At 47.1% G+C, this 26,227-nt stretch overlaps 1 protein-coding gene across 2 annotated transcripts in view; it reads left to right on the top strand.

Annotated features, from left to right (window-relative positions):
• The window catches only part of znrf3 (zinc and ring finger 3), a 309,817-nt gene extending 286,193 nt beyond the window's left edge, over positions 1-23,624 (top strand). For both annotated transcript variants that reach the window (XM_055655568.1, XM_055655567.1), the window contains 2 exons: positions 453-2,045; positions 23,513-23,624. In XM_055655568.1, the coding sequence (XP_055511543.1) occupies positions 453-2,045; positions 23,513-23,568 (1,649 nt within the window). In that variant the 3' untranslated portion in view covers positions 23,569-23,624. The remainder of the gene's footprint in view (positions 1-452; positions 2,046-23,512) is intronic.
• The last annotated feature ends 2,603 nt before the right edge of the window (positions 23,625-26,227 follow it).

The following is a 26,227-nucleotide window of genomic DNA, read 5'->3' as shown; positions in this document are numbered from 1 at the left end:
TTTAGGATTCAGTATTATTGCAGCGAGCTGCTGTGGAAGTGAACACTCTCCTGTTGGGACAGATGCCCTATGCATTCCCACCATGTGACACAATGCAGATTAAAACTGTGTTGTTCCTGACCCCAGTGCTCTCTTAGTTCTCTTAAACATCCACTTCTGAGAATATTATATTGCTATATTTGAGGGCGTGAACCATATAAACCATATAACAATTACAGCTCGGAAACAGGCCATCTCGACCCTTCTAGTCCGTGCCGAGTTAGATGTGGCCCTTGTGGCTAAAGGGATCAGGGGGTATGGAGAGAAGGCAGGTACAGGATACTGAGTTGGATGATCAGCCATGATCATATTGAATGGCGGTGCTGGCTCGAAGGGCCGAATGGCCACTACTCCTGCACCTATTGTCTATTGTGTTGTATAAAACCCAGCCTAACGATTGTTTCTCTTCACAGAACGGAAGAAGGAGAGTGGTGGGCCAGTGTGCATGGAGGCAGAGGGTCAGGGTCGAGGACGGCAGCGTGTGGTGCTGCCTGTCCACTACCCAGGCCGTGTCCACCGCACCAGCCAGCTGACCACCTACCCCACCAGGACCAGTATGGACCCGCATGGGAATGCAGTAACCGTACTGACAGTGGAGCAACACAGCGAGCAGGGGCTCTTCCCGCCCCAGGCAGGGGCTTACGTCCGTAGCTTCCCCCCCGTGCACATGGACCATCACTGCAGTCTGGAGCACCGCGCCTTCCCCCAGTCTCACGCCTTCCGGAGGCCCAAGTTCAACGGGCGAAATTACACGCGGGCGCCCTGCTTTTCCCAGTACGAAACCATGTATCAACATTACTTCATCCAAGGACTGAGCTACCCACAGGCAGAGTCCCAGGTGGGGCTCATCAGCCACAAGGGACCCTCGCAGGCCTTTCAGGCGGGGGGCAGCATGTTGTATCCCACCGTTCTCCACATCCCGCCATCATCCCACCTGGACGGAGGGAGCAGCTCCAGCTTCAGCTGCTACCATGGCCACCGTTCGGTGTACAGCGGTTACCTAGCCGACTGCCCTGGCAGTGACAGCAGCAGCAGCAGCTCCAGCTCGGCCCAGTGCCATTGCTCCTCCAGTGACTCCATGCTGGACTGTACCGAGCTCAGCAACCAAGGCGTGTATGGGAGCTGCTCCACCTTCCGCAGCTCGCTGAGCAGTGACTATGACCCGTACGTGTATCGCAGCCGCAGCCCGTGTCGGGCGGGGGCCCTGCTGGTAGAGGGCCCGCCCAGGGAGGAGGAGGAGGAGGAGGAGGAGATCCCGCCCAAACACTGCGGCCCCTGTGCCGAGGGTGAGGCACGGCCAGCGGTGTCGCCCGCCGACCAGCTCTCCAACTGCAGCATGGACATGAACTACAGCAGCAGCTCCTCGCTGGAGTACCGGGAAGCCAGCTCCAGCGCCGGGGGCAGGCCAGGGTCTGGACACCAGCCGGCTGAGGACTGGAGCGGGCCCTCTGAACAGGCCTGTGCCCGCTGCTTGGAGATTCACGCCCTGGACTGCAAAGTGGCAGAGAGCGGGCAGGAAGGGCGGCGTTTCCCGCTGCCCAGTGTGGCCTGTCGCAGGAGGGCCGAGCCCAGGACTGCCTCGCAGGCTCTGTACAGTGTTGCCGGCAGCAGGCCGTGCTGGGCCGAGCTGGGCCAGGGCCAGGGCCAGGCCTGCTGCCGCTACCTGGAGAGACAAGCAGGCAGCATGGCCGAGGACTGTGCTGTCACCGTGCAGTACACCCAGGCTGATGAGACCCCACCCTGCAGCCCCCACACCTCCTCCTCCAGTGGCTGTGAGCGGGGCCAGCGTATCGCCATCATCCCTGAGGACACTGAGACTGACCTGCTGGCAGCAGCTGAGCCCTCCGAGGCCTCACGGCTGTGCCGGCCCCAGGACACGACGGGGCAACAGCGCAGGGAACCGTGCACTGCTCCAACGCCTCTCCATCCCCTTGCCCAGCCAGAGGCGACCTCACACAACATTTGCTCCAGGCCCCATGAGCCCACCGTGAGGAGTAGCTCGGCAGGTAAGCTGCCGCACTGTGCGCGATGCGTTGGGAGGTGGGGGTCCTGCTTTGGGAAGCATGGCTGTAAAACTTGGATCATTCTCTCTCCCGCTATTTGGAAATCCCAATGATTCGACCTCTGGTTCTTTGTGCTGCCCTGACACTCGCCAGATTCCTACAGTGATTGCTACTGCTCCCAGCTTGGTTCCTGAGAATGGACCTGCAGATGACCAGGGCTCTCCTGTTAAAAACATTTGGCCCCTAATACAAATGTCCTGACTGAAGATTAAGCCACATAGAAACATAGAAATTAGGTGCAGGAGTAGGCCATTCGGCCCTTCGAGCCTGCACCGCCATTCAATATGATCATGGCTGATCATCCAACTCAGTATCCTGTACCTGCCTTCTCTCCATACCCTCTGATCCCCTTAGCCACAAGGGCCACATCTAACTCCCTCTTAAATATAGCAAATGAACTGGCCTCGACTACCCTCTGCAGCAGAGAGTTCCAGAGATTCACCACTCTCTGTGTGAAAAATCTCTGGAACTCTCTGCATTTTACCACCTACCAAAGTTATCAACAGTCTTTGAATGCCCCAAGAGCATTAATGTTAGCATTATGTTTGATAGGTTTTGTTAACTGAAGGTTTAGGACTATAGTGAAAAGGTAGGTGCTTAGAGTTTGGGTCCTACAGAGCAGGTTAAAATAATCAATGCTTTTAAAAATCAAGTGTACCATTAAAATCTCAATTGCTATTATTGCACATTTCCATAAAATAATTAAAAGGTTCAACACAGTTGATGCAGGCCATCTGGCCTGTTGATGTTGTACTAGCTCTATACAAGGACAGTCCAACGAGTCCCACTCTCCCACTCTCTCTCTCTGACCCTGGACCATTTGCTTTCAGATCCCTTTGAATGCTGCCAGTACTACTGCCCCTGGCAGTGTGTTCCATGCCCCACCCATTCACTTCTAAAATAAAATCTTCATACTTGTCTGCAAAAAAAAATGTTTTAATACGTTAAATTTGGCTTAATTAATTCAGAATTTTTTTAATCGGTTGAAAGTTTTCTTTCTCCGAAGAAACTGTTGTTCTGTGTTAAAACAAACAGAATGCGAGTTGTGAGAAGCTGGTTCTGGGAGCCAGACCCGGTGAGCAAGAAGTTTTGTTTAGTTTAGTTTAGTTTATTGTCACGTGTACAGTGAAAAGCTTTTGTTGCTTGCTAGGCAGCCAGCAGCAAGACAATACATGATTACAATTGAGCCATTTACAGTGTACAAGGGAATGTAGACAAAAATGCTGGAGAAACTCAGCGGGTGAGGCAGCAGCTATGGAACGAAGGAATGGGTGATGTTTCGGGTCGAGACCCTTCTTCAGACTGATGTGGGGGGAGGGGAGGGGCAGGAAGAAGAAAGGAAGAGGTGGAGACAGTAGGCTGTGGAAGAGCTGGGAAGGGGAAGGAGGGAGAAAGCAAGGACTACCTGAAATTGGAGAGGTCAATGCTCATACCGCTGGGGTGTAAACTACCCAAGCAAAATATGAGGTGCTGCTCCTCCAATCTGGCCACAGAGGAGCCCCAGGACAGAAAGGTCAGATTTGGAATGGGAGGGGGAGTTGAAGTGCTGAGCCATCGGGAGAAGGGACGAACTGACCAGGGATTTCCCTGATCAATTCGTCTCTTCTCACCCAAACCATCCTCTCCCCTGGTACTTTCCCTTGCAACCGCAGGAAATGCTACACGTGTCGCTTTACCACCCCCTCGACTCCATCCAAGGACCCAAGCAGTCTTTCCAGGTGAGGCAGAGGTTCACCTGCACCTCCCCCAACCTCATCTATTGCATCAGCTATTCCAGGTGTCAACTGCTCTGTATCGGCGAGACCAAGCGTAGACTTGGCGATCGTTTTGCGCCACACCTCTGCTCAGTTCGCAATAACCAATCTGATCTCCCGGTGGCTCAGCACTTCAACTCATCCTCCCATTCCGAATCCGACCTTTCTTTTCCTGGGCCTCCTCCATGGCCAGAGTGAGTCCCACTGCAAATTGGAGGAGCAGCACCTCATATTTCGTTAGGGTAGTTTACGCCCCAGCGGTATGAACATTGACTTCTCCAATTTCAGGTAGTTCTTGCTTCCTCCCTCCTCCCCCATCCCTTCCCAGTAACTCGTGAAGTTTTTTCAACAGTGTGAAAAATTTCCAAGAGTAATAAAATACTCGTGATGAAGTACCACCAGTTTGATTTTTCGGGAGAGCTCTTGGGTGAACTCGCATCGTGGGACTGGGGCTTAAGTTAACTGATTGCCATGTCCCATTGCTGCCACTTATTCCCAATAACCCATTCTCCCTCACACGCCCATTTGTGAGGCGTGGGAGGAAACTGGAGTGGACACGTCATTGTGTGTGTGTGCATCGTGACAGCAGGAAGCATACGGTCAAAGTGGGGAGAGGCCAGTTTTTCCCGCTGAAGCCAGGAAGTTGTTCTTCACATAAGGCGTGATAAGGGCATTATTAGACTATTGGATAGGGTGGCAGAGACAGCAGCTGTCCCGGGACCATTCAGTAAGGCAGTATGTGGGGGAAGGGGATGGGCTGAGCCTGTGAGCTTTCTTAAAGATAATACGACACAATGGGCCAAATGGACCCCCCCCCCCCTTAAGCACACATGTCTCCAAATGATCCTTTCAGTGCGGCACTCCAGGCCAAGCAACAATGAAATATAAACGTTTCACCACAGCAACTGCTTTTGAAGATTCTGCTACGGATAAACTAACTTGCGTTAGACCCATCAAATAATGTTCTATCTTTATATATTATTGAGTCATCGTGTCGTGCAACACAAAAAAACAGGCCCTTCGACTAAACTTGTCCATTCCGACCAAGATACCTCATCTACAGTGGCCCTGCCTTCTTGCGTTTGGCCCATATCCCGCTAAACATATCTTATCCATGTACTTGTCATGTTAAATTGCACGAATGCAGGGTCACTGACAGATCAAACTGTACAAAAAGGGTGGGCAATAGTAATGTGAATGTCCTTAAAGCTGGGGTGGTGATGCATTAGAGGAAGCGAGCCTTGTAGCACAATCCTATCTTCATTTCCCTGTCACTGACCTCCCTTATCCTCCTACACTACTTAACTACATGCTCATTATTTTGTGAAGATAGTGTTGACATGATATTTTCTTGTGAAATGATAAGCTATTGTGGGGGAGGAAGGTTGTTTTTATTTTCTAAAGGCCAGACATCAATCATTGTCAGACTGATCTACTAGAACGGAGATGTGACTATTCCGAGTACTTTTAACTCTCACTGCGTCCAAAGCACTGATGTAGTCTGTGTAAAGGCCAATGCAGGATGAGGATTTTTAGTTTAGTTTTGTTTAGAGATACAGCGCAGAAAAAGGATCTTCGGCCCACCAAGACCAGCGATCCTTGGTTTCCTCCCACACTCCAAAAGCGTACAGTTAATTGTCAGTTAATTGGCTTGGTATAAGTGTAAAATATTCCTAGTGACAATAGACAATAGGTGCAGGAGAAGGCCATTCGGCCCTTCGAGCCAGCACCGTCATTCAATGTGATCATGGCTGATCATTCCCAATCAGTACCCCATTCCTGCCCCATCCAGAGAACCTGCCTCCACCGCCCTCTGAGGCAGAGAAATCCACAGACGCACCACTCTCTGTGAGAAAAAGTGTTTCCTCGTCTCCGTTCTAAATGGCTTACTCCTTATTCTTAAACTGTGGCCCCTGGTTCTGGTCTCCCCCAATTGTCCCTAGTGTGTGTAGGGAAAACAAAACAATTAAACTAATACTATCCTAGGGACAATTTACATTTACACCAAGCCAATTAACCTACAAACCTGTATGTCTTTGGAGTGTGGGAGGAAACCGTGGGTTATTGGTCGTTGCGGACTCGGTGGGCCGAAGGGCCTGTTTCCGTGCTGTTTCTCTAAAAGTAAAACTGATACTATCCTACACACACTAGGGACAATTAATTTTTTTACCAAGCCAATTAACCTACAGTTTAAACCTGGTCTTCTTTGGAGTGTGGGTGGAAACTGAAGGTCTCAGTGAAAACACACACAGGTCATGGGGAGAACGTACAAACTCCGTACAGACAGCACCCATAGTCAGGATCGAACCTACTGCTGCACCACTGTGCTGCCCATTTACTCCTTGATTTTCTGGAGTGGTGGAACTTATGAGCAGAGCAGTCCTACCCAGTTCTAGCAGGATCCTAGTCTTGTGAGCTGTTTCTAATCCTGACAGTTCGCAAGTCTAAATGCAGCCGTGAACAAATCCCATAAGGCAGAAGATGCCTGCAGCCCCGCAACAGCTGGCTAATCCATCCCACTGGTCTGCTAAATGCATAGGCCCTGTGTGTGCTTGGCCAATTGTCATCTGGAGAGAACTTGTATAGACTGGTCAATGAAGGGTTGGGAGGCCCAGGCAACCAAATGTGAAGACATTCAAGGTTCCTCTCCACATGCCACTCAAGCCTGGTCAGATCAAAAACAGAAAAGATGCTGAAACAAGTGAAAAATAAGATGCTCAAAACAGTTGCATTTAAGAAATAGCTTCAGCAATGTGTTTGTCAGCAGAGACCTTGTGGAGTGCAGGCTCATAGCTCAGTATCCAGCCTCATGGACAGGCTGTTCCTGCAAGTAACTGCCTTTAGGAGCAGGGGAAGTGATATCTACCGAAACACTCCTGTGCTTTTCCAGTTATCCATTTCCTTACGATGTAGGGTGGTGCCATTTGTCCCATCAAGTCAATGCAGACCATCATGGCAATCGCATTCCGTCAATTTTAAGAGTGTGGTATTTGAGTAATGCATACAGTAGAGGTCTTGAGTCCTGAATAGAAGCACAAAAGTGTTTTGGTGGATATCACTTCCCCAGCATCCTTCGCCCATCCTACCCGCCAGCTACTGAAATAGCCACGATTGAGGCATGTGCAGTGTTTGGACGGTTTTATGTTTAGTACGGCCGTTTGACGATTATACACCAAGAAGCAACATTTGTTTTTTTACAATAAGTGATTATGAATCAATACGATACAACTTTATTTATCCCAGGAGGGAAATTGACCTGCAAACAGTCATAAAACATGAAACATCAAAATAATGTGACGAGCGGAAAGGATTGGGGATGTGCGAAGATATGGGTTGGGGGGGCAGAAGAGGGACAGAAGGGGAGGAGTTGTAAAGTTTGATAGACACAGGGAAGAAGGATCCCCTGTGGCGTTCTGTATTGCATCTTGGTGGAACCAGTCTAGCTGTATTGTTCTTGATGCTCCACAGTTTATAGACAATAGGTGCAGGAGTAGGTCATTCGGCCCTTTGAGCCAGCACTGCCATTCAATGTGATCATGGCTGATCATCCCCAATCAGTACCCCGTTCCTGCCTTCTCCCCATATCCCCTGACTCCGCTATCTTTAAGAGCCCTATCTAGCTCTCTCTTGAAAGAGAGGACCATCCTTCCCTCCAAGACCACCTTCTATTAGTCCAACTCCGCCCCCAGGATGGAGCCAGCCATCCTGATGAGCTTGTTAATCCTGTTGCCGTCCGCAGACTTCACCCTGCTGCCCCAGCACATGACAGCGAAGGAGATGGCACTGGCTACCACTGATTGATAGATGTGCCGCAGATGTTGAAGGAGCGGAGCCTTCTCAAAAAGTACAGCTGGCTCTATTTCGTTTCAAAAGTATTCCACTGGCACTGCAGCACTTTGGGAGAATGCCTTTAGCCCAGGGCAGCTTCAAACAGTCGAACGAATACATGGAATTAATTGAGAATATATTGATTATCTCTTAAGAAACCAACACCGGTTTATTTCTGTAAGTCCTCACAAAGCTGTCATCCTGAAAGCTCCAAAGTACTGTGCATTTAACTTACTGTTGTCTAGACATGTTTTTGGTGTAAGACAAGTCTTCAGTGTGCTCTCAATGAACTTTCAAAGCATTCAATGTCAGATTTACAACCTGGTGAAATTAGAAAGCAAGCATGAGAGCCAAAGAGTGTGAATTGTCATAGACTGACGCATACACTACAATAACAACTGCAGGGTGCTTACTGTAGCAGGGTGTGGTTGGTTTGCACCAACACTACAGCATATTAAATTAAAAGCACTGTATAGAATGAACCAATATCTCTTATTGTTTTACTTAGTGTAGAGGTTCCATCTCATTGTGCTCCTTTACTGATTTGTTTTTTTTTGACATTTTTCTTGCTCTTATCTGGGTGTGAAGGATACTGGTGACATAGTATGTATTATCCATAAAGTTTTCCCGGAGTGTGAAGATTTCATTAAATGGTTTGGTGATGGAGTTACTGATGGACCGCTGTGAAAGTGTCAGAAAGTGTCAACATCCATGAGGCCAGTCTACAGATAACTAGACTGGATTGATTTGAGCACAAGACCTGTGGCCCACTTTGCCTGGATCATTGCTTTCCCTGAATACATTTAGGATTTGTTCTCAGGAAGACTGTCAAGAGCTGCGATCCTAACAGCTAAATCGAAAATTATGCCCCTGTCCCACTTAGGAAACCTGAACAGAAACCTCTGGAGACCCAAGGTTTCCGAGCGGTTCCCGGAGATTCTTGTCAGTCTCCCTACCTGCTTCCACTACCTGCAACCACATGTAACCTCCGGGAAGCGCATAAAATCCTTGGGTTGGGCGCAAAGTCTCCAGAGGTTTCCGTTCAGGTTTCCTAAGTGGGACAGGGGCATAAGGGTTATTGATTGGGGACGATCAGCCACGATCACAATGAATGGAGGTGCTGGCTCGAAGGGCCGAATGGCCTCCTCCTGCACCTATTTTCTATGTTTCTATGAAAACAATTGGAGGTCAACAGAGAGCATTTTTATAAGCTGCACATAAATTGGTCATTTGAATGGCCTGTGAATGCATATTCAAATGTTTCGAAGGGTCAAAGAGTGCAGGAAATGTGGAAAAATGTTGAAAAGGCCGATTGAGAAAAAAGAGATATTGATAGTGTATTCCTCGGAAGAGATGGTGGAAAGAATCACCAAAGTGGTGACTAAATCTTAAGGGGTTGGACAGGCTAGATGCAGGAAGATTGTTCCCGATGTTGGGGAAGTCCAGAACAAGGGGTCACAGTTTAAGGATAAGGGGGAAATCTTTTAGGACCGAGATGAGGAAAACATTTTTCACACAGAGAGTGGGGAATCTCTGGAATTCTCTGCCACAGAAGGTAGTTGAGGCCAGTTCATTGGCTACATATAAGAGGGAGTTAGATGTGGCCCTTGAGGGATCAGGGGGTATGGAGAGAAGGAAGGTACAGGATACTGAGTTGGATGATCAGCCATGATCATATTGAATGGCGGTGCAGGCTCGAAGGGCCGAATGGCCTACTCCTGCACCTATTTTCTATGTTCTAAATGGATAAGGAGTGGGAGGGGATAGAGATAATGAGACAGGGTTTCTGGCTGCAGTGGTTATGATGAGCCAATAATAGTTTCCATTGAAAATCTTAAAAGCAAAATGGTGAAGATTGGATGTTAAGTTATAGAGAAGTACAGGTTTTTTTCTGATAGGTTAATCCATCGTACAGTTCAGTGATTTTTTTAGAGCTATACGGCATTGAAATGGACCCTTCGGCCCAACTTGCCCATGCCAGCAAGATGCCCCACCGATACTAGTACCACCTGATCATGTTTTTTACCACTATCCCTCTGAACTTTTCTGAGCCATTTCCTTGTCCAAATGTCTTTTAATTATCGTTATAGTACCTGCTTCAACTGCCTCATCTGGCAGCTCGTTCCATATACCCTCTGAGTGAGAAAGTTCCTATCCTTGGGTTCCTAATAAATCTCTCCCCACTTAAAGTAAACCTATGTCCTCCAGTTGCTGATTCTGCTACTCCAAATAGAGAATATAGAGTATTGAACGGCATAGCACAAGGACAGGCCCTTCAGCTCACAATCTGCAGAACATGATGTATTGTGTATCGAGCACGTCTCCCGACATTCCCTGCATATTAATATGCGTCACCGTGGCGACGAAGCTCGGGCCTTCAAGTCCTGGCAACATTCTTGTAAATCTTCTCCGCACCCGTTGCAGCTTAACAACATCCTTCCTATACAAGGGTGACCAATACTGAACACAATATTCCAAATGTGGCCTCACTTTCTTGTACAAATGAACAATAACATCCCAACGTTTACACTCAATATCCTGACTGATGAAGGCCAATGTACCAAAAGCCTTTTATGACCTGTGATGTCACTTTCAAGGAGTTATGTATTGCACTCCCAGATCCCTCTCCTCTACAACCTGCCATTCACAGTGAAGGTCCTGCCTGGTAAGACTTCCCAAAATGCAACACCCTGCACTTATCTGCATTAAACTCTATTAACCTTTCCTCAGCCCACGTCCAACGGAGTCCGGCTGTAATTTTTGATAACCATCTTTGCTCTCGGTGATATCACTCGCCTTAGTGTCATCTGCAAACTTACTAATCATTACATCTATATTCTTACCACAATCATTGATTTAAGCCACCAACAGCAATGGGCCCAGTAGTGATCCCTGAGGCACTCTACTAATCACAGGCCTCCAGTCCAAAATACTTCCACCATCGCCTTCTGCTTCCTTCCATGAATCTTCCTCTATATTAAACTAGTTGTTACTACCCTTTCTTCTCATCCCTTTCTTAAAAGTGAACCACCTTGAATTTTTCAGGTATTAAATTCCATCTGTCACTTGCTTGCCCACTCTAAGCCGACTGCAGCTGTTTGTCCCATCCCAAGTTTGGTATTAGAAACATAGAAACATAGAAATTAGGTGCAGGTGTAGGCCATTCGGCCCTTCGAGCCTGCACCGCCATTCAATATGATCATGGCTGATCATCCAACTCAGTATCTCTATACCCCCTGTTCCCCTTAGCCACAAGGGCCACATCTAACTCCCTCTTAAATATAGCCAATGAACTGGCCTCAACTACCCTCTGTGGCAGAGAGTTCCAGAGATTCACCACTCTCTGTGTGAAAAATGTTCTCCTCATCTCGGTTCTAAAGGATTTCCCCCTTATCCTTTAGCTGTGACCCCTTGTCCTGGACTTCCCCAACATCGGGAACAATCTTCCTGCATCTAGCCTGTCCAACCCCTTAAGAATTTTGTAAGTTTCTATAAGAAATCAATCTCCTAAATTCTAGAGAGTATAAAACAAGTCTATCCAGTCTTTCTTCATAAGACAGTATTGCTGGTAAATCTTCAAATGTTTATGCTTTTTTAAATGTTACTATTTATCCCAACTTCATGCTGTGTCGTCGTCTTTTCTTTTATATCCTTGGGTTTATTTGTTATCCCAGCTGATATATACTTGGATTACAAATCCAAACTAGTACACCACTTTTGTTAACCAGCCTTTTGACTGGGACTTAGTCAAACACTTTCTTAAAACCCACATAGATTGCTTCCCTTTCATCAATTTGTTCTCCCGCTAGTATATCAAAAGGTTTGTTTGAGTGAACTGCAGTGCTTGTAGCCTCTCCTTAATTGGCCCTTGTCCATCATCAGTATGAAGCTGACACGTGTTATCAGCAGTGTCCTAGCCGTTCTTCTTGAATCCGTGCCTTACATTTTCCACTTCCCAGTCAGCTGGAACATCCCCAGCATCTGGGAAAGATTGGAATATTACGGCAAGCCTTTTGTTTATCTCCATAGATGTTGCTGCATCCGCTGAGTTTCTCCAGCACTTTTGTCTACCCTAGACAGGTACACGCCTAGGACAGGTTTGGAGGGAGATGGGCCAAACGTAGGCAGGTGGGACTGGTGTAGCTGGGACATGTGGGACAGTGTGGGCAAGTTGGGCCGAACGGCCTGTTTCCATGCTGTATCTATGACTACACAGAACAACTAAATCCTTATGGGCCTGTTCCACTTAGGCAACTTTTTAGGCAACTTCGCAAGCCCCACCTGTGGAAAACTCTGCCTTTCCAACCTTGACCTCCCTGGTCCTCTTGCAGCCCACAGAATAGAAACAGGAGTCGGTGATCCTCCATCCTAAGGGACTGCATAAGATTTGAACACAACTAATTAACAATTTTTCTCTGATCTTCATCTGTTTCATTCAACAACTGAAGATGCTTTACTTCCAATGGAGCATTCAGGAGGTGAACCTGTAACCTGTACCCAGTGCCTCTACCATTTGATTTGGGGCTGTGCTCTCCCCAAATAAAGAGAACCAAGTCTTGTTTAAAACAGGAACCTCGCTGGCATCAATACTCACCAGATAGACACACCATCATCATGACAGTCTAAAGCTGTTTTACATAACATGCACCCTTAGAACACTTATTGTTGTGCAAATTTGAAGCTTGTGTTTAGTTTATTTATTGATGAGCAGAACCACAGGTTGACACGTGAAATAAAATATTTAGAAAGCTATGATTAGCCTGTTGGGCTTCTCCCACTTAGGCAACTTTTTAGGCAGCTGCAGGAGACTATTGGTCGCCACATGTTCGCAGGAGGTTGCCGGGGAGTTGCCTTCATGGTCGTGAGGAGTTCCCGCATTCCGGGAACTAGTTGCGGCCTCATTATGGTCGCCGCGAATGTTTCAATGCGAAGACCAGAATGAAGCCGCCATGGAGAGTAGCGAGAATTCTCGTGCCGTAGGTAGGGTGCCAGGAGGTCCTAGTGGGTCACCAGGAGGTCAAAGGTTCTCGTAGGTTGTAGCCAGTGTTGACCAGTGAATTTCATTTGCTCATTGGGGGAAAAAAAACGTAAGCAGTAGTTTTCAGAACCAAGGATAACGGACCGGTAATGTTAATGTCCGCCGAACTTCACAGCCGTATATCTCTGCCTTCTGTCTTCACTCTCCCCCCCCCCCCCCCCCCTCCTCCCCCCTCCCCGCTCTTCCCCCCCCACCCCCCCCTTTTAAGGACTTTCCGTACACTCTGCTTTAGCTGCCTTAATTACAGCGCCAACCTTCCTGTTCATCGCGGAGTGTGGCTCTATGACCTTGTCTTTGCACTGTGTGAATTTCACTCAGACAGCGCTCCCCCCGCTTGCCCTGTCCCCCGCCTGCATAATGGGCTGGTGAAGGAAGCGATGTGTGTGTGTGTGTGTGTGTGTGTGTGTGTGTGTGTGTGTGTGTGTGTGTGTGTGTGTGTGTGTGTGTGTGTGTGTGTGTGTGTGTGTGTGTGTGTGTGTGTGTGTGTGTGTGTGTGTGTGTGTGTGTGTGTGTGTGTGTGTGTGTGTGTGTGTGTGTGTGTGTGTGTGTGTGTGTGTGTGTGTGTGTGTGTGTGTGTGTGTGTGTGTGTGTGTGTGTTCCACTTTGACAGTCGCCGTTCCAGTTGCCAGTTTTTCAGGCGACTGCCGGCAATTTAACAGTCGCCTATACAATGGCCTAAGTGGGACAGGCCCATTACAGTGCGTGCTTGCCGAGTTACTTTGTGCTTTATTGACAACATGACTCTTGTGAATATCCAATTACATCAGACAGCTACTCAGAAACTACCAAGTGGCTGTGGAGCATTTTGATAAACGGAATGTTATGTAGCAGGTGTGCATTGACTTCATGAAGTGGGGTGGACTACACAGAGCTGCAAAGTTTTTCCATATTTTGTACGGAAATGCGACAAGATTCAGATTCAGATTCAGATTCAGATTCAATTTTAATTGTCATTGTCAGTGTACAGTACAGAGACAACGAAATGCATTTTGCATCTCCCTTGAAGAGCGACATAGCAAACGATTTGAATAAAAAAAAAAAAGTGTCCGGGGGGTGGTGATTGGCAGTCACCGAGGTACGTTGTTTAGTAGAGTGACAGCGGCCGGAAAGAAGCTGTTCCTCGACCAGCTGGTTCGGCAACGGAGAGACCTATAGCGCCTCCCGGATGGTAGGAGGGTAAACAGTCCATGGTTGGGGTGAGAGCAGTCCTTGGCGATGCTGAGCGCCCTCCGCAGACAGCGCTTGCTTTGGACAGACTCAATGGAGGGGAGCGTGGAACCGGTGATGTGTTGGGCAATTTTCACCACCCTCTGCAATGCCTTCCGGTCGGAGACAGAGCAGTTGCCATACCATACTGTGATGCAGTTGGTAAGGATGCTCTCGATGGTGCAGCGGTAGAAGTTCATCAGGATCTGAGGAGACAGATGGACCTTCTTCAGTCTCCTCAGGAAGAAGAGACGCTGATGAGCCTTCTTGATCAGAGTAGAGGTATTGTGGGTCCAAGAGAGGTCAACGGAGATGTTGACTCCCAGGAACCTGAAGCTAGAAACACGTTCCACCTCCGTCCCGTTAATGTGGATGGGGGTGTGCGTGCCGCCTCTGGACTTCCTGAAGTCTACAATGAGCTCTTTGGTCTTCTTGGAGTTAAGGGCCAGGTTGTTGTCAGCGCACCATGCTGGACCTCCTCCCTGTAGGCCAGCTCATCGTTGTTGCTGATGAGGCCAATCACCGTTGTATCATCTGCATACTTGATGATGGTAGTACCATGTACAGGTGTGCAGTCATAGGTGAAGAAGGAGTAGAGGAGGGGGCTCAGCACACAGCCCTGTGGAACGCCGGTGTTCAGGGTGAGGGTTGAAGAGGTGTGCTTGTCTAACCTCACAGACTGGGGTCTGTTGGTTAGAAAGTCCAGTATCCAGTTGCAGAGGGAGGGGTCGATGCCCAGGTTACCGAGTTTGGTGATCAGTTTTGATGGAATAATGGTGTTGAATGCTGAGCTGTAATCGATGAACAGCATTCTTACATAAGTGTCTCTGTTGTCGAGGTGGGAGAGGGCGGAGTGAAGTGCCGTTGAGATGGCATCCTCCGTACTCCTTGCGGTAGGCAAACTGATAGGGATCCAGTGTGGGGGGTAGGCAGCTTTTGAGGTGTGCCAGGACCAGCCTCTCGAAGCACTTGGTGATGTTGGGGGTAAGTGCAACTGGGCGGAAGTTGTTGAGGCTTGCCGCAGTGGAGTGTTTTGGCACTGGCACGATGGAGGTGGCTTTAAGGCAAGTGGGGACAACTGCTTGGGCAAGTGACAGGTTGAAGATGTCAGTCCAGACGTCTGTCAGCTGCGCAGCACAGGCTCTGAGCAAGCGCCCGGGGATGCCGTCAGGGCCAGCAGCCTTACGTGCATTAGTCCTACTCAGTGCCACGTACACGTCGTAGGGGGTGAGTGTGAGGGGTTGGTGATCGGCAGGTAGCACAGCCTTGATGGCTGTCTCTAGATTGTCCCTGTCGAAGCGGCCATAGAAGTGATTAAGCTCCTCAAGGAAGGAGGCGTCGCTGGATGTGGGGGTGATGTTGGAGGGTCTGTAGTCCGTGATGGCCTGGATGCCTTGCCACATGCGTCGGGGGTCGGAGTTGTTGTTGAAGTGCTCCTCAATCCTGAGCTTATGGCAGTGCTTGGCCTTCCTGATGCCCCTCTTCAGGTTAGCCCTGGATGAACTGTAGGCTCGAGCATCGCCTGACCTAAAAGCGGTGTCCCGTGCTTTCAGCAGTAGCCTGACCTCGCTGTTCATCCATGGCTTCTGATTCGGGTATATGGTCACCTGTTTGAGGGAGGTGACACTATTGATGGTGGAGTTTATAAAGTCCAGAACAGAGGATGTGTAGGAATCAATGTCCGTGTGAGAGTCAAGGGTGGCCTGGGCTGCAAACGCCTTCCAGTCAGTGTTTCCAAAACACTGCTGAAGTGTGAAGTCCGCTTCCTGTGACCAGACTTTAACTGTCCTCATAGTTGGTTTAACCCGTCTGATGAGTGGGGAGTACTTAGGGAGCAGGAAGAATGGCTTCAGCCATGTTGGTGTAGACTTTGTCCAGTGTCTTGTCTACTCTAGTGGGGAAGGATACATGTTGGTGGAATTTGGGGAGTACAGTCTTCAGGTTGGAGTGATTGAAGTCACCCGCAACAATGAAGGCTGCCTCGGTGTCAAGAATACGGATGTACAGTTCTGCGTTGTTAAATGTGAATTTTTTTAGAAGTCCGTATTTAACATCGCTAAATCGACCATAGATAATCGTAACAACGTAACGAGGTGCCGCTGACGGGGGGCAGCGGCCGGGATCGGCCCGACTTCCTGTTTCGTTGGCGTGCCGCTCACCAAGGGGTGGTGACCCGGTGAGGCTGACTTGGGATCCTGCTGCTTGGAAAATGCAGGGATGTGGGGGGTCATGCTGAACCTCTGGGGATTGCAACAGATTAAATCTATTGGTGTTTTGAGTTTCAAGATCTGGATGATTGTTTTTATGGCCGTTGGTCTGCCGCGGTGCTTGGGGTCTCTGTCGATCTTTCTCGCTCTCTCTCTCTCCCTCCCCTCTCCCTCTCCTTCCCTCTCTCCCTCCCTCCCTCCCTCCCCTCTCTCTCTCTCTCTCTCTCCCCCTCTCTCTCTCCCCTCTCTCTCTCCCTCTCTCGCTGTGTCTCTGTCTTTCGGTCTATCCCTACCTCCCTGTCTCTCTCCCACGCGCTCTCTCTGGGATGGCTCAGCGGGACGGACGGTGGCTCTGGTGAGTGGATGGCATTTCGGGTCGAGACCCTTCTTTAGACAATCACAAGCATTCTCACCAACGAGAGTTCAGTTCAGTCTGTTGAAGGGTCTTCTCTCCAGAGCCGTTGCCTGTCCCGCTGAGTTACTCCAGCTTTATGTCTAACTTCAATTTCAGAGTTAAATAAAAACACAGAATGCTGGTGGAACTCAGTGGGCTAGGCGGAATCTGTGGAGTGAACGGATTAGGAGTTGTTTCGGGCCAGGGTTCTTCTTCAATAGGAAAGAACTGCAGATCAGGCATGATATTATTCCAATTTAATCGGAATTCCGATTTTTTTGTTTTCCTGTTTGTCAATTTTTTGTGCCCGATTATTTGGTGGCCAATCAACCGCTGTCTCTAAGGGGGTTGCGTCCAATCACCGACCAGCTTCCCTTAAAATTCCCGTCCAATCAACCGCTGTCTCCAAGGGCATTGTGTCCAATCACATAATGCGCTGGTCACTTGGCGGCCAATCAGACGCAGTCTCCGAGGGGCGTTGCGACCAATCACCGACCAGCTTCCCTTACTGACGCAGACAATGGCTGCAGCCAGCAGAGAGAGAGAGAGAGAGAGAGAGAGAGAGAGAGGCAAGAAAGCAGCTATGACATGTAATACACAATTAACTGTGTTACAAATACTGTACATAATACACAAGTTATGCATTCTTGTACTCTTACACGGGTATGACCGCACATTAAAAAAAATCCAGCAAAATAGCACCGCGTAAAAACACTGATTTCCTCAGCAAAATACTGATTTTCAGGTACTAGAATATTGAAATGCTCTGACAAAACTTGGCAGCTCTGACGACATGCCCATTTCGTGCCTATGATTCAGAGGTGGAGATGGTTGAGAGCTTCACCTTCTTAGCTATAAATAGCACTAACAATCTGTCCTGATTCAATCGTATGGACGTAATGACCAAGAAAGCACACCATACCTTCTACTTCCTCAGAAATTATGCATTTCTCCAACGACTCTTTTCAGTTTCTACAGATGCATCCTATATGAAGCATCGCAACTTGGTATGCCATTTGCTCTGGCCAAGACTGCAAGAAATTACAAAAAGTAATGAAGGCAGCCCAGTCTATCATGCAAACTACCCTTCCCCTCTCACCCATATTATCTGCAACTCTACTTCACGCTGTCTCGGGAAACAGCCAACAAAATCAAGGACCACTCGCCCGAAGGTCGGAAGGCACAGTAATCCCCTGCACCCCTCACCACCTCCTCCCTTTCATCACCACCTCCTCCCCCTCCCCCAGAGTCGCCGACTTACTCCACCCTGGAAGCGACAGCAGGTGAACAGGGAGGGAGCCCCATGGTGACCGAGGGGGCACACTGAAACACAAAGTGCTGGAGTACTCAGCCGACTGAATCAGTCTGAGGGAGGGTCTCGATATCACCTCTCTGTGTTCTCCGGAGACCCTGACCCACTGGATTACACCAGCACTTTGTGTCCTTTTGATGTGTGAAGAAGAGCTCGCTGGAGCACCTTGCTTGTCGGAAGTGGAGTCGGAAACTGGGGCTCTAAACAGCCGGGAAGATGGTGGGAGCCGGGGATGGGACGGCAGGTCATTCCATTCGCAGTCAATTTATTTTATTTGAGTTTCTGGCACTCTGTGGTGCTTTGGAGACACAGGAGGGGAGTTATTAGTGGACCAGTTTGTGTTTTGTCCTTTCATTACCACATGACCTCTGTTAGTCCAGATAAACGATTAATCCAGAAAGGCTCTGGAACTGAGGGTGCCGGAAATTGAGTGTTCAACCTGTATAATAATCAACCGAAACCAAGGTGTATTGCATTAAGCAAATTCCTGTGCTGTAGTTGTAATCCAGCCAAGACTAGTTAAATTACCATAGTAATTTTGAGGATCAATTAAAATTACCCATATTTAGTGCTCCATGTTTAGTGCTTCACCTTGCTACAATTGGCTGTTGTTGCTGGCAGTTCCCAGGAAGTTTTGGTTGATGAATGATGATTTGCCACAGCCAATATATTGTCGTGAATGTCATGTATTGTTTACTTTACTATCTGTTGTAGTAAGAATGTCATTGTTCTATCGGGGGGGGGGGGGGGGGGGGGGGGGGGACATATGACAATGAAACACTCTTGACTCTTGACCTGACAGTGTTGTGTGACCTCCTGGCCACATCCAAAATGCCAGTGGCAGATGTGCCCCCAGAATCAGTCTGGTGAGCCTCTGTAATGCATGGCAGTGCTTAGCGCATTTGTGAGACATTAGCATGTAGTGTACAGTATGCTTTTGAAGATTGCAGGCTGTAATTGGGAACAGAGCTACAACTGCCCTTCAGCAGTCTGGAAAGAAAAAAAAATCAGTCAAACTTAAATATGCATTTGTTAAAAATTTAAATCAAGAAAAAATGTGAAGATGAAGGGAGCTGCAGAGAGCAGCAATACAGTAATGTGCTGCAGTAGACTTCAAATAAATAACATGACATGCTGATCCACATTCATATTATTGTGCAGAACCATTCCACCTTTTTGATTACATTTGTCGACTCTCCAATTTTATTTCCCCTCTCTTCCCTAAAGATGCTGATCTCACTGAGATATTTTGAGTGAATGAAAATCAAACAGGATAGTAGCTGGAAATTTAAAATAGGAACAGGGCAAGCTGCAAACGCTGAGCATGTCTGGCAGCATCTGAGGAGAGAAAATAGAGTTGACGTTTCTGGTCAAAGTTCCTTCATCAGAAAATAAGTTAAGAGAGGGGGGGGGGGGGGGGGGGGGGGGGGGGGGGGGAGAGAGCAAGGTGACAATCCATGATACGTTGAAGACGAGGTGACACAATTCTTTCAGTTGTCCAGTTATTGAATGAATCAGGGCTAATAAAGGGGAGACATAGCTGGAGCCACGAGCTGCAGAACTCATGGGGAGGAATGTGCTGGAGCCATGAGTTGCAGAAAGAACAGTTGCTGGAAATATCGGGCAAAAGGGATTGCTGGAAACACTCAACAGTTCACCTAGCACCTGTGAGTAAAACTGAACTACAGGTAGTTGACTGGCCGGTTCTGACCCACAGCAAAGGATGTTATTCCAAAACTGTTGAATTCACCCCTGGTGGATATATAGAATGTGCTGCCAGAGGGGGTAGTTGAGGCAAATACAGCATTTAAAAGACAATTCCATAGGTACATGGATAGGAAAGGTTGAGAGGGATATGGGCCAAACGCATGCAGATGGGACCAGCTTAAATGGGCCATCATAGTCAACATGGCTGAGTTGGGCCAAAAGATCTGTTTTTGTGCTATGTGGCTCCATGACCAAGACTTGCAAAGACCGCAGATGAGGATACGGGCTCTTCCTCAAGCTTGAGTTGTGTTTTGCTGGGAATGGACAGGAGAATTATAGTCATCGATGACTGAAAGCTCAGGGTCATCGTTGTGGAGTGAACAGAGGAATCTTCAAAGCACTCACCCAATCTCCAAGTAGAACAGCAACATTGTGAACACCAATTGAAATACACGGAGGGGGATGGACGGTAGAGATGTACCAGCAAACCAGAGGCATAAGAAGAACAGTTGCTTCAGAATGGTGAAGGAGAGGAGGAGGCAAGATGAAGATGTCAAGAGTCAAGTGTTTTATTATTGTACGTGCTGAAATGGAATAATTAAATTAGTATTTGCAGCAGCATAACAGGTTTGTAAGCACAACACTCAATCGATAGTATAATATCACTGCATTGTTCAGTTGCTGCAGGAAGGAGAAGAGCCAGGTTGGAGTTCCCAAAGTGAGGGTGAGAGATGGAGCAATAGGCAACTTCGATGGTGGTATAGCAGTGGTCGAGGGTCTTTGACCCTCTGGTGCTATAGAACATGTTCTAGTGGTATGTTGGGAATGATTTCTTTAAGAGGGCCTCGTTGAAATCGTCGGCAATGTTAGGAAGGGTGTCGGGGTATGCTGTCTGGTGGTTGATGGCCACAGTGTGCAGCTCTTCCAAGACCAGACAGACGTCTGCCTGGGGTGATATGTAGACCTCGGTCAGGATGATGTAGGTGAATTCCCTCGGGAGGTTGAAGGCATGGCACTTCACTGGCAGAAGTTCCACGTGTGGACAGTAGGAGATAGACGGGACTGCTACATCTGAGCACCACCAAGAGTTGACCATGACATAGACGCCACAGCCTCTCTTGCCCTGATGTCTCAGCTTGGTCCATGCTATGAATGGAGAAACTAGCTGGGGAGCTGGGTGTGAGCCATGTCTCTGTGAAACAGAGCACACTGCATTCATTCCCTCATCCCTCTTTGGTAAAACAAAAACAGGAACTTGCTCAATTTTATTGGAGCAGGTGGTTTGCAGGCAAGGTGGGATGCTTTTAAACGTGTGATAACAATAGTTCAATGCATGTATGTTCCTGTCAGAGCCAAGGGCAGGGCAGGTTGGCATAAGGATACTTGGATGGTGGATGACGTTTCGGGTCAAGACCGTTCTTAGAGAAAACAATCCAAGTCTATCCAACCTCTCCTTGTAGCTGAAACTCTCTAATCCAGGCAGCATTCTGGTAAACCTCCTCTGCACCAATCCTCTTTAAAGCCCCCACATCAATCCTGTACTTGGGTGACCACAACTGTACTGTACTAACCAACATCTTCTAGTGGTGAACCCAGATAAAGTGGATGGGATTGTAGATAGGGAAGAGGGTTATCAAATAATACAACAGGACCTTGATCAGTTGGGCAAGTGGGCTAAGGAATGGTTAACAGTTTATTGGAGATGTGTGAGGTGTTGCATTTTGAGAAGTCAAACCAGGGCAGGACCTTCACAGTGAGGGACAGGGCTCTGGGGAGTGTTGTAGAGCAGAAGGAGTGCAGGTACATAGTTCATTGAAGGTGGCATCACAGGTAGATAGGGTGGTCAAGAAGGTTTTCAGCACATGGCCTTCACCAGTGTTGAGTGTAGAAGTTAGGTGTTATTTTACAGTTGAAGAGGCCATATTTGGAGTATTATGTTCAACTGATCACAACTGCTACAGGAAAGATATTGTTAAGCTGGTAAGAGTGCAGAGAAGATTTACAATGATGCTCGGACTTGAAGTCCTGAGCTATATGCAGAGGTTGTGCAGGCTCGTACTTTATTCCTTTGTGCACAGGAGGATGAGGGGTGATCTTAAAGAGGTGTATAAGGTCACGAGGGGAATAGATAGAGTAGATGCACAGTATTTTACCTAGAGTAGGGGAATCAAGAACCAGAGGACATGGGATTAAGGTGAGAAAGGAAAGATTTAACCGGAAACCTAAGAGACAACTTTTTCATACAGAGGGTGGTAATATATGGAGTGAACTAGTGAACTGCCGGGGGTGGGGGGGGGATAGTTGAGGCAAGCGCTGTAATAACATTTAAAATACATTTGGACAGGCACATGGATAGGAAAGATTTAGGGAGATATGGGCCAAACGTTGTTGGGACTGTTGTAGGTGGGTCTAATTGGTCAACATGGCAAGTTTTGCAGAAAGGCCTGTTTCCATTCCCTATGGTTCTATGACTCTAAAGCAGGGTGTCAGACTGACGACACTGATTTCATCCAAATAAGTTCAGAACTGTTATGTTTGATCCTTTGTGCTCTTGTGATGCTGGCAAAATGGCGCCACGATTCAGCATTACCTGAGATATACCAGGGATAAGATGGACAAGATCGCACTTGCTGAAAGCTATAGAAAGCTTGATGGGCCAAATGGCCTCCATCTATGTTTCATTTTGAAGCTGTGATTTGAACCCTGGGTTGCCAGCTGACCACATTTCCTACGTCCGCGCTTGTGCAATCGTCTCTTTGTCTTCATTCAAAGCGATTAAGTTGGAGTGGGCTGTGCGGTCACTTCCCTCCAGGGCAGAAAGTTTTGTTAGTTAGTTTAGTTTATTGTCACGTGGACCGAGGTACAGTGAAAAGCTTTTGTTGCGTGCTATCCACTCAGCACAGAGACAATACATGATTACAATCGATCCATTTGCAGTGTATGGATACATGATAAGGGAATAACGTCTAGTGCAAGGTAAATCCAGAAACCTCCATGAGGGGAGAACAGGGGTGGCTAGGGTGCGACTCATCATTGATTGTGCTGCTGGCCTTGCCGAGGCAGCGTGAGGTATAAATGGAGTCAATGAAGCAAGGATGGTTTGTGTGACGGTCTGGGCTGCGTCCAATTCCTTGCAGTCTTGGGTGGAGCTGTTCCCAAACTAAGGTGTGATGCATCCTGATAAAATGCTTTCTATGGTGCATCTGTAGAAGTTGGTGAGAGTTGTAGGGGACATGCCGAACGTCCTAAGCCTTCTAATGAAGTAGAAGCGTCGGTGTGCTTTCTTTGTCCATGATTCCATATGGGTTGGCCAGGAGAGTTTGTTGGTGATATTGACTCCTCTAAGAATTTGAAGTTTTCAACCACCTCTATGCCAGCACCGTCAATGCACACTGGGGCATGTGTACCACTTCGCTTCTTGAAGTTGATCACTATCTCCTATGTCTTACTGTCATTGAGAAAAAGGTCACTGTCTCGACACCAGGACACGAGGTTCTCGATCTCCTTCCTATGGTCCGTCTCATCATTATTTGATATCTGGCCCACAATGGTGGTGTCGTTTTGATGTAAACAAACTCTTTCCATCTGGGCCCTTGGTAAGTCTGGAGCAGCCATCCTCATCGGCCTGGATGCATTGAATTCCCAATGTTAACAGTGGTGAGACATTTGGTTCCAGCTATTGATCAGCACGTACTTTGTGTTTGATCTCCATTGGCAATTGTTACAGCAGCAAAGTTGACAATTTGTTTTGCTGGGAATCTGACCTTTTTGTCACTTGGCCCTTGTCAAATGTATACCAAATAATAATGATAGCATCATGATTATAACATAGAATGGATAACAGCAATTGCATTCGAACAATGAAAAACAAAATTAATTTGTATGCCTGAATTTTAGAAGCTTACCATTGTAATTGAGAGTTTGTTCCTCTTTGCTAATCATGTTCTTTTTCTTCTTTCTGTAGGGTCAGGACCATCTCTGATGCTAGAGAAAGATTTTGGCACTGAACAGAACATCTGATTTTATATATGTATGTGTGTAAATAAGTACGGAGATACGGGAAGCAATGAATAAAACTCCAAACCCAGTCCTTAACCGACTGTTTTAGCTTTGACAAACACCCACACCAGTGGTAATATGGAGAAAAACACCAAATCTGATGCAACTTCCCTGATCCAACTTCTCAGTTCATGCTGCTTGTCTTGTGAGATCAAGATCTGCTGTTATTTAAACCCTGCTGACCTTTGTTACAAGGCAACAAAGCTACTGTTGTCAAGGAACATCAGGAATAAACTTTGATCTGTTGTCCAAGGGATTTTTGAGCCTTCTGCATGCTCAGGATTACAGTTGCCTTAGTAAATCAGCAATATGAAATGTAAGGGGAGAAAACAAGAGAGGGGGAACACGAAGAGGCAGAAAAAGGGGGGAAATTATTTGAGGGGGGGAAGCAAGTTGGGGAAAGGCGCGGGGGTGGGGGGGGGAGGGGGTGGGATTGGGGTTGGTTGGGGGTGGGAAGGAAGCAACAGCCATTGTATGGCTTTGACTGAATGTTTTTCACTGTGCTGCATGGAATGAACCAGACAAGCTTATAACAAGCACTCATGGAGGCCATGGAATGGGCTGAATGATAATACACCAGTGTATGTTTTGTTCATCCATATTGAAAGGCACCACAGTTGAGTTTTATGTACACAATAATGCCTTCACTGCCTGACCGCCTTGTTGGGTACTTAAGGCACTATTTTATATTTGTAGCACTTAAAAGATTTGTCTGAAATTTCTTGTAAAGAATTATAAAATGGTCAAGAGTTCTCTCCGTCATTACCAGTTTTTTCTAACGTGTTAAAAAGGCTAGAAATTGTCTGTGTATATTCTGTATATGTATAGCGGCACATTTCATTTATGGAAATATGTTCTCAGAATATTTATTTACTAATATATTTATCTTAAGCCATGTCTTATGTGGAGAGTGTATGTGGAGACATTATGAAATAATCATTGGAGAAATCACTAACATGGGACCTTGTAAATACATGATAATTGCACACAAAGATTAAATATTCTCTGACCAAAAACTGATTTTAAATTTTAGTACTATACAGTTTTGTAATAAAAAATGTACAAATGTCATGCGAAAAATACAGTTTTATCAAGTAAAGGATTACTGGTGATTTCTTGTGGCTTCACATCAGAACTTGATGTTTTTATTTTGCCGATGTTAATTCCTAAATGCTGAGGTCAAAATGAAAATGGAAATGAACATATATTGTAGCTAGGTAGACAAAAATGCTGGAGAAACTCAGCGGGTGAAGCAGCATCTATGGAGCGAAGGAATAGGTGATGTTTCGGGTTGAGACCCGTCGTCAGACAGTATATATCGTAGCTAAATGTTCAGTTGTGAATTATCAGCCGTGGTTCAATTGGGAACATCACTTCTAAGTATTATTCATAGATAATCACTGCGTTAACCTACCCTGAGACCTAGAAGAACAGTACAGCGCAGGATAGAAACAAAAGCCTGGAGTAACTCAGCGGGTCAGGCAGCATCTCTGGAGAAAAGTTACAGGTGATGTATCGGGTGGAGACCCTTCTTCAGACTGGTCTCAGGAACACAGGAACAGTCTCTTTGGCCCACAATGTCCATGCCAAACATGATGTCAAGTTAAACTAATCTCTGTCTGCATGAGATTCATATCTGTGGATATGGTCTCCAATTGGAGGCGTGGATTCGAATCCCACTTCTGACACCATGTGGATGTACACCAGACACAGATTGTGATTTAAATTCATCTTTAATCAGCACTGAGACTTTAATAGCACAAAGGATGGTTGGTTGTCAGTACATCCTGGCTGCTCGAACTGAACTGTGCTGGAAGCAATTGTTAGTATAAGTGTTACAGTGGGGTGGAGTTAGTGATGCTGGCTTGTGTGTGATTGGTTGACATGCATCATCAATCTATAATATCCCTCCATTCTCTTTATACGCATGGGCCTGTCTAAATGTGCCTCTTAAATGTCATTGCCTTTTCTGTCTCCACCACTACCCCTGGCAGAGCATTCCTGGCACACCACTCTATGTGGAAACAACTTACCCTGCACATCTAAAAGTTGCCCATCACACCTTAAAGCTGTGCCCTCTAGATCTTTACATTCCTATCCTTGGAAAAAAGTTTCTGACTGTCTACCTAAAGAAAACAATTCAAGTCTGTCCAGCCTCTCCTTATAGTAATGACCCTTTAATCCAGACAACATTTTGGTTAACTCCTGCACCTTCTCCAAAGCCTCCCCAACCTCACTGTAATGGGGCGACCAGAACTACACACGGTACTCCAAAAGTGGCCTAACCAAAGTCCTGCAAACAGCTTCATGACTTGCTGAATCTTATACATAATGCCCAATTCTCTATTAAGTTGATCATGCTGTTCAAATTGGCCAAGCCTGTAGGGCAAATGGCAAACATAGAAATGTGCACCAAATCTAGGCAGAACCTTGAGTTGTGAAAGGTGGTCCATAAAAGCAAGTTTTTGGCTTGGAAATTCATTCATATAAATCTGACAAAATAAATGAGGCTGAATATTAGCTTAATGTGGAGCATGGCAATATTGCGTTCATTTTTGGAGTTGGTGGTACGTTAAGAAATAAGCCTACTCATATTCAGGTAAGATTCTCTGCCTCAGAG

This window comes from Leucoraja erinacea, chromosome 25 (assembly GCF_028641065.1).
Source record: "Leucoraja erinacea ecotype New England chromosome 25, Leri_hhj_1, whole genome shotgun sequence".
Taxonomy (NCBI): domain Eukaryota; kingdom Metazoa; phylum Chordata; class Chondrichthyes; order Rajiformes; family Rajidae; genus Leucoraja; species Leucoraja erinaceus.
The sequence above is the reverse complement of the archived record's forward strand: the minus strand, read 5'-3'. Positions and strand labels throughout refer to the sequence as shown.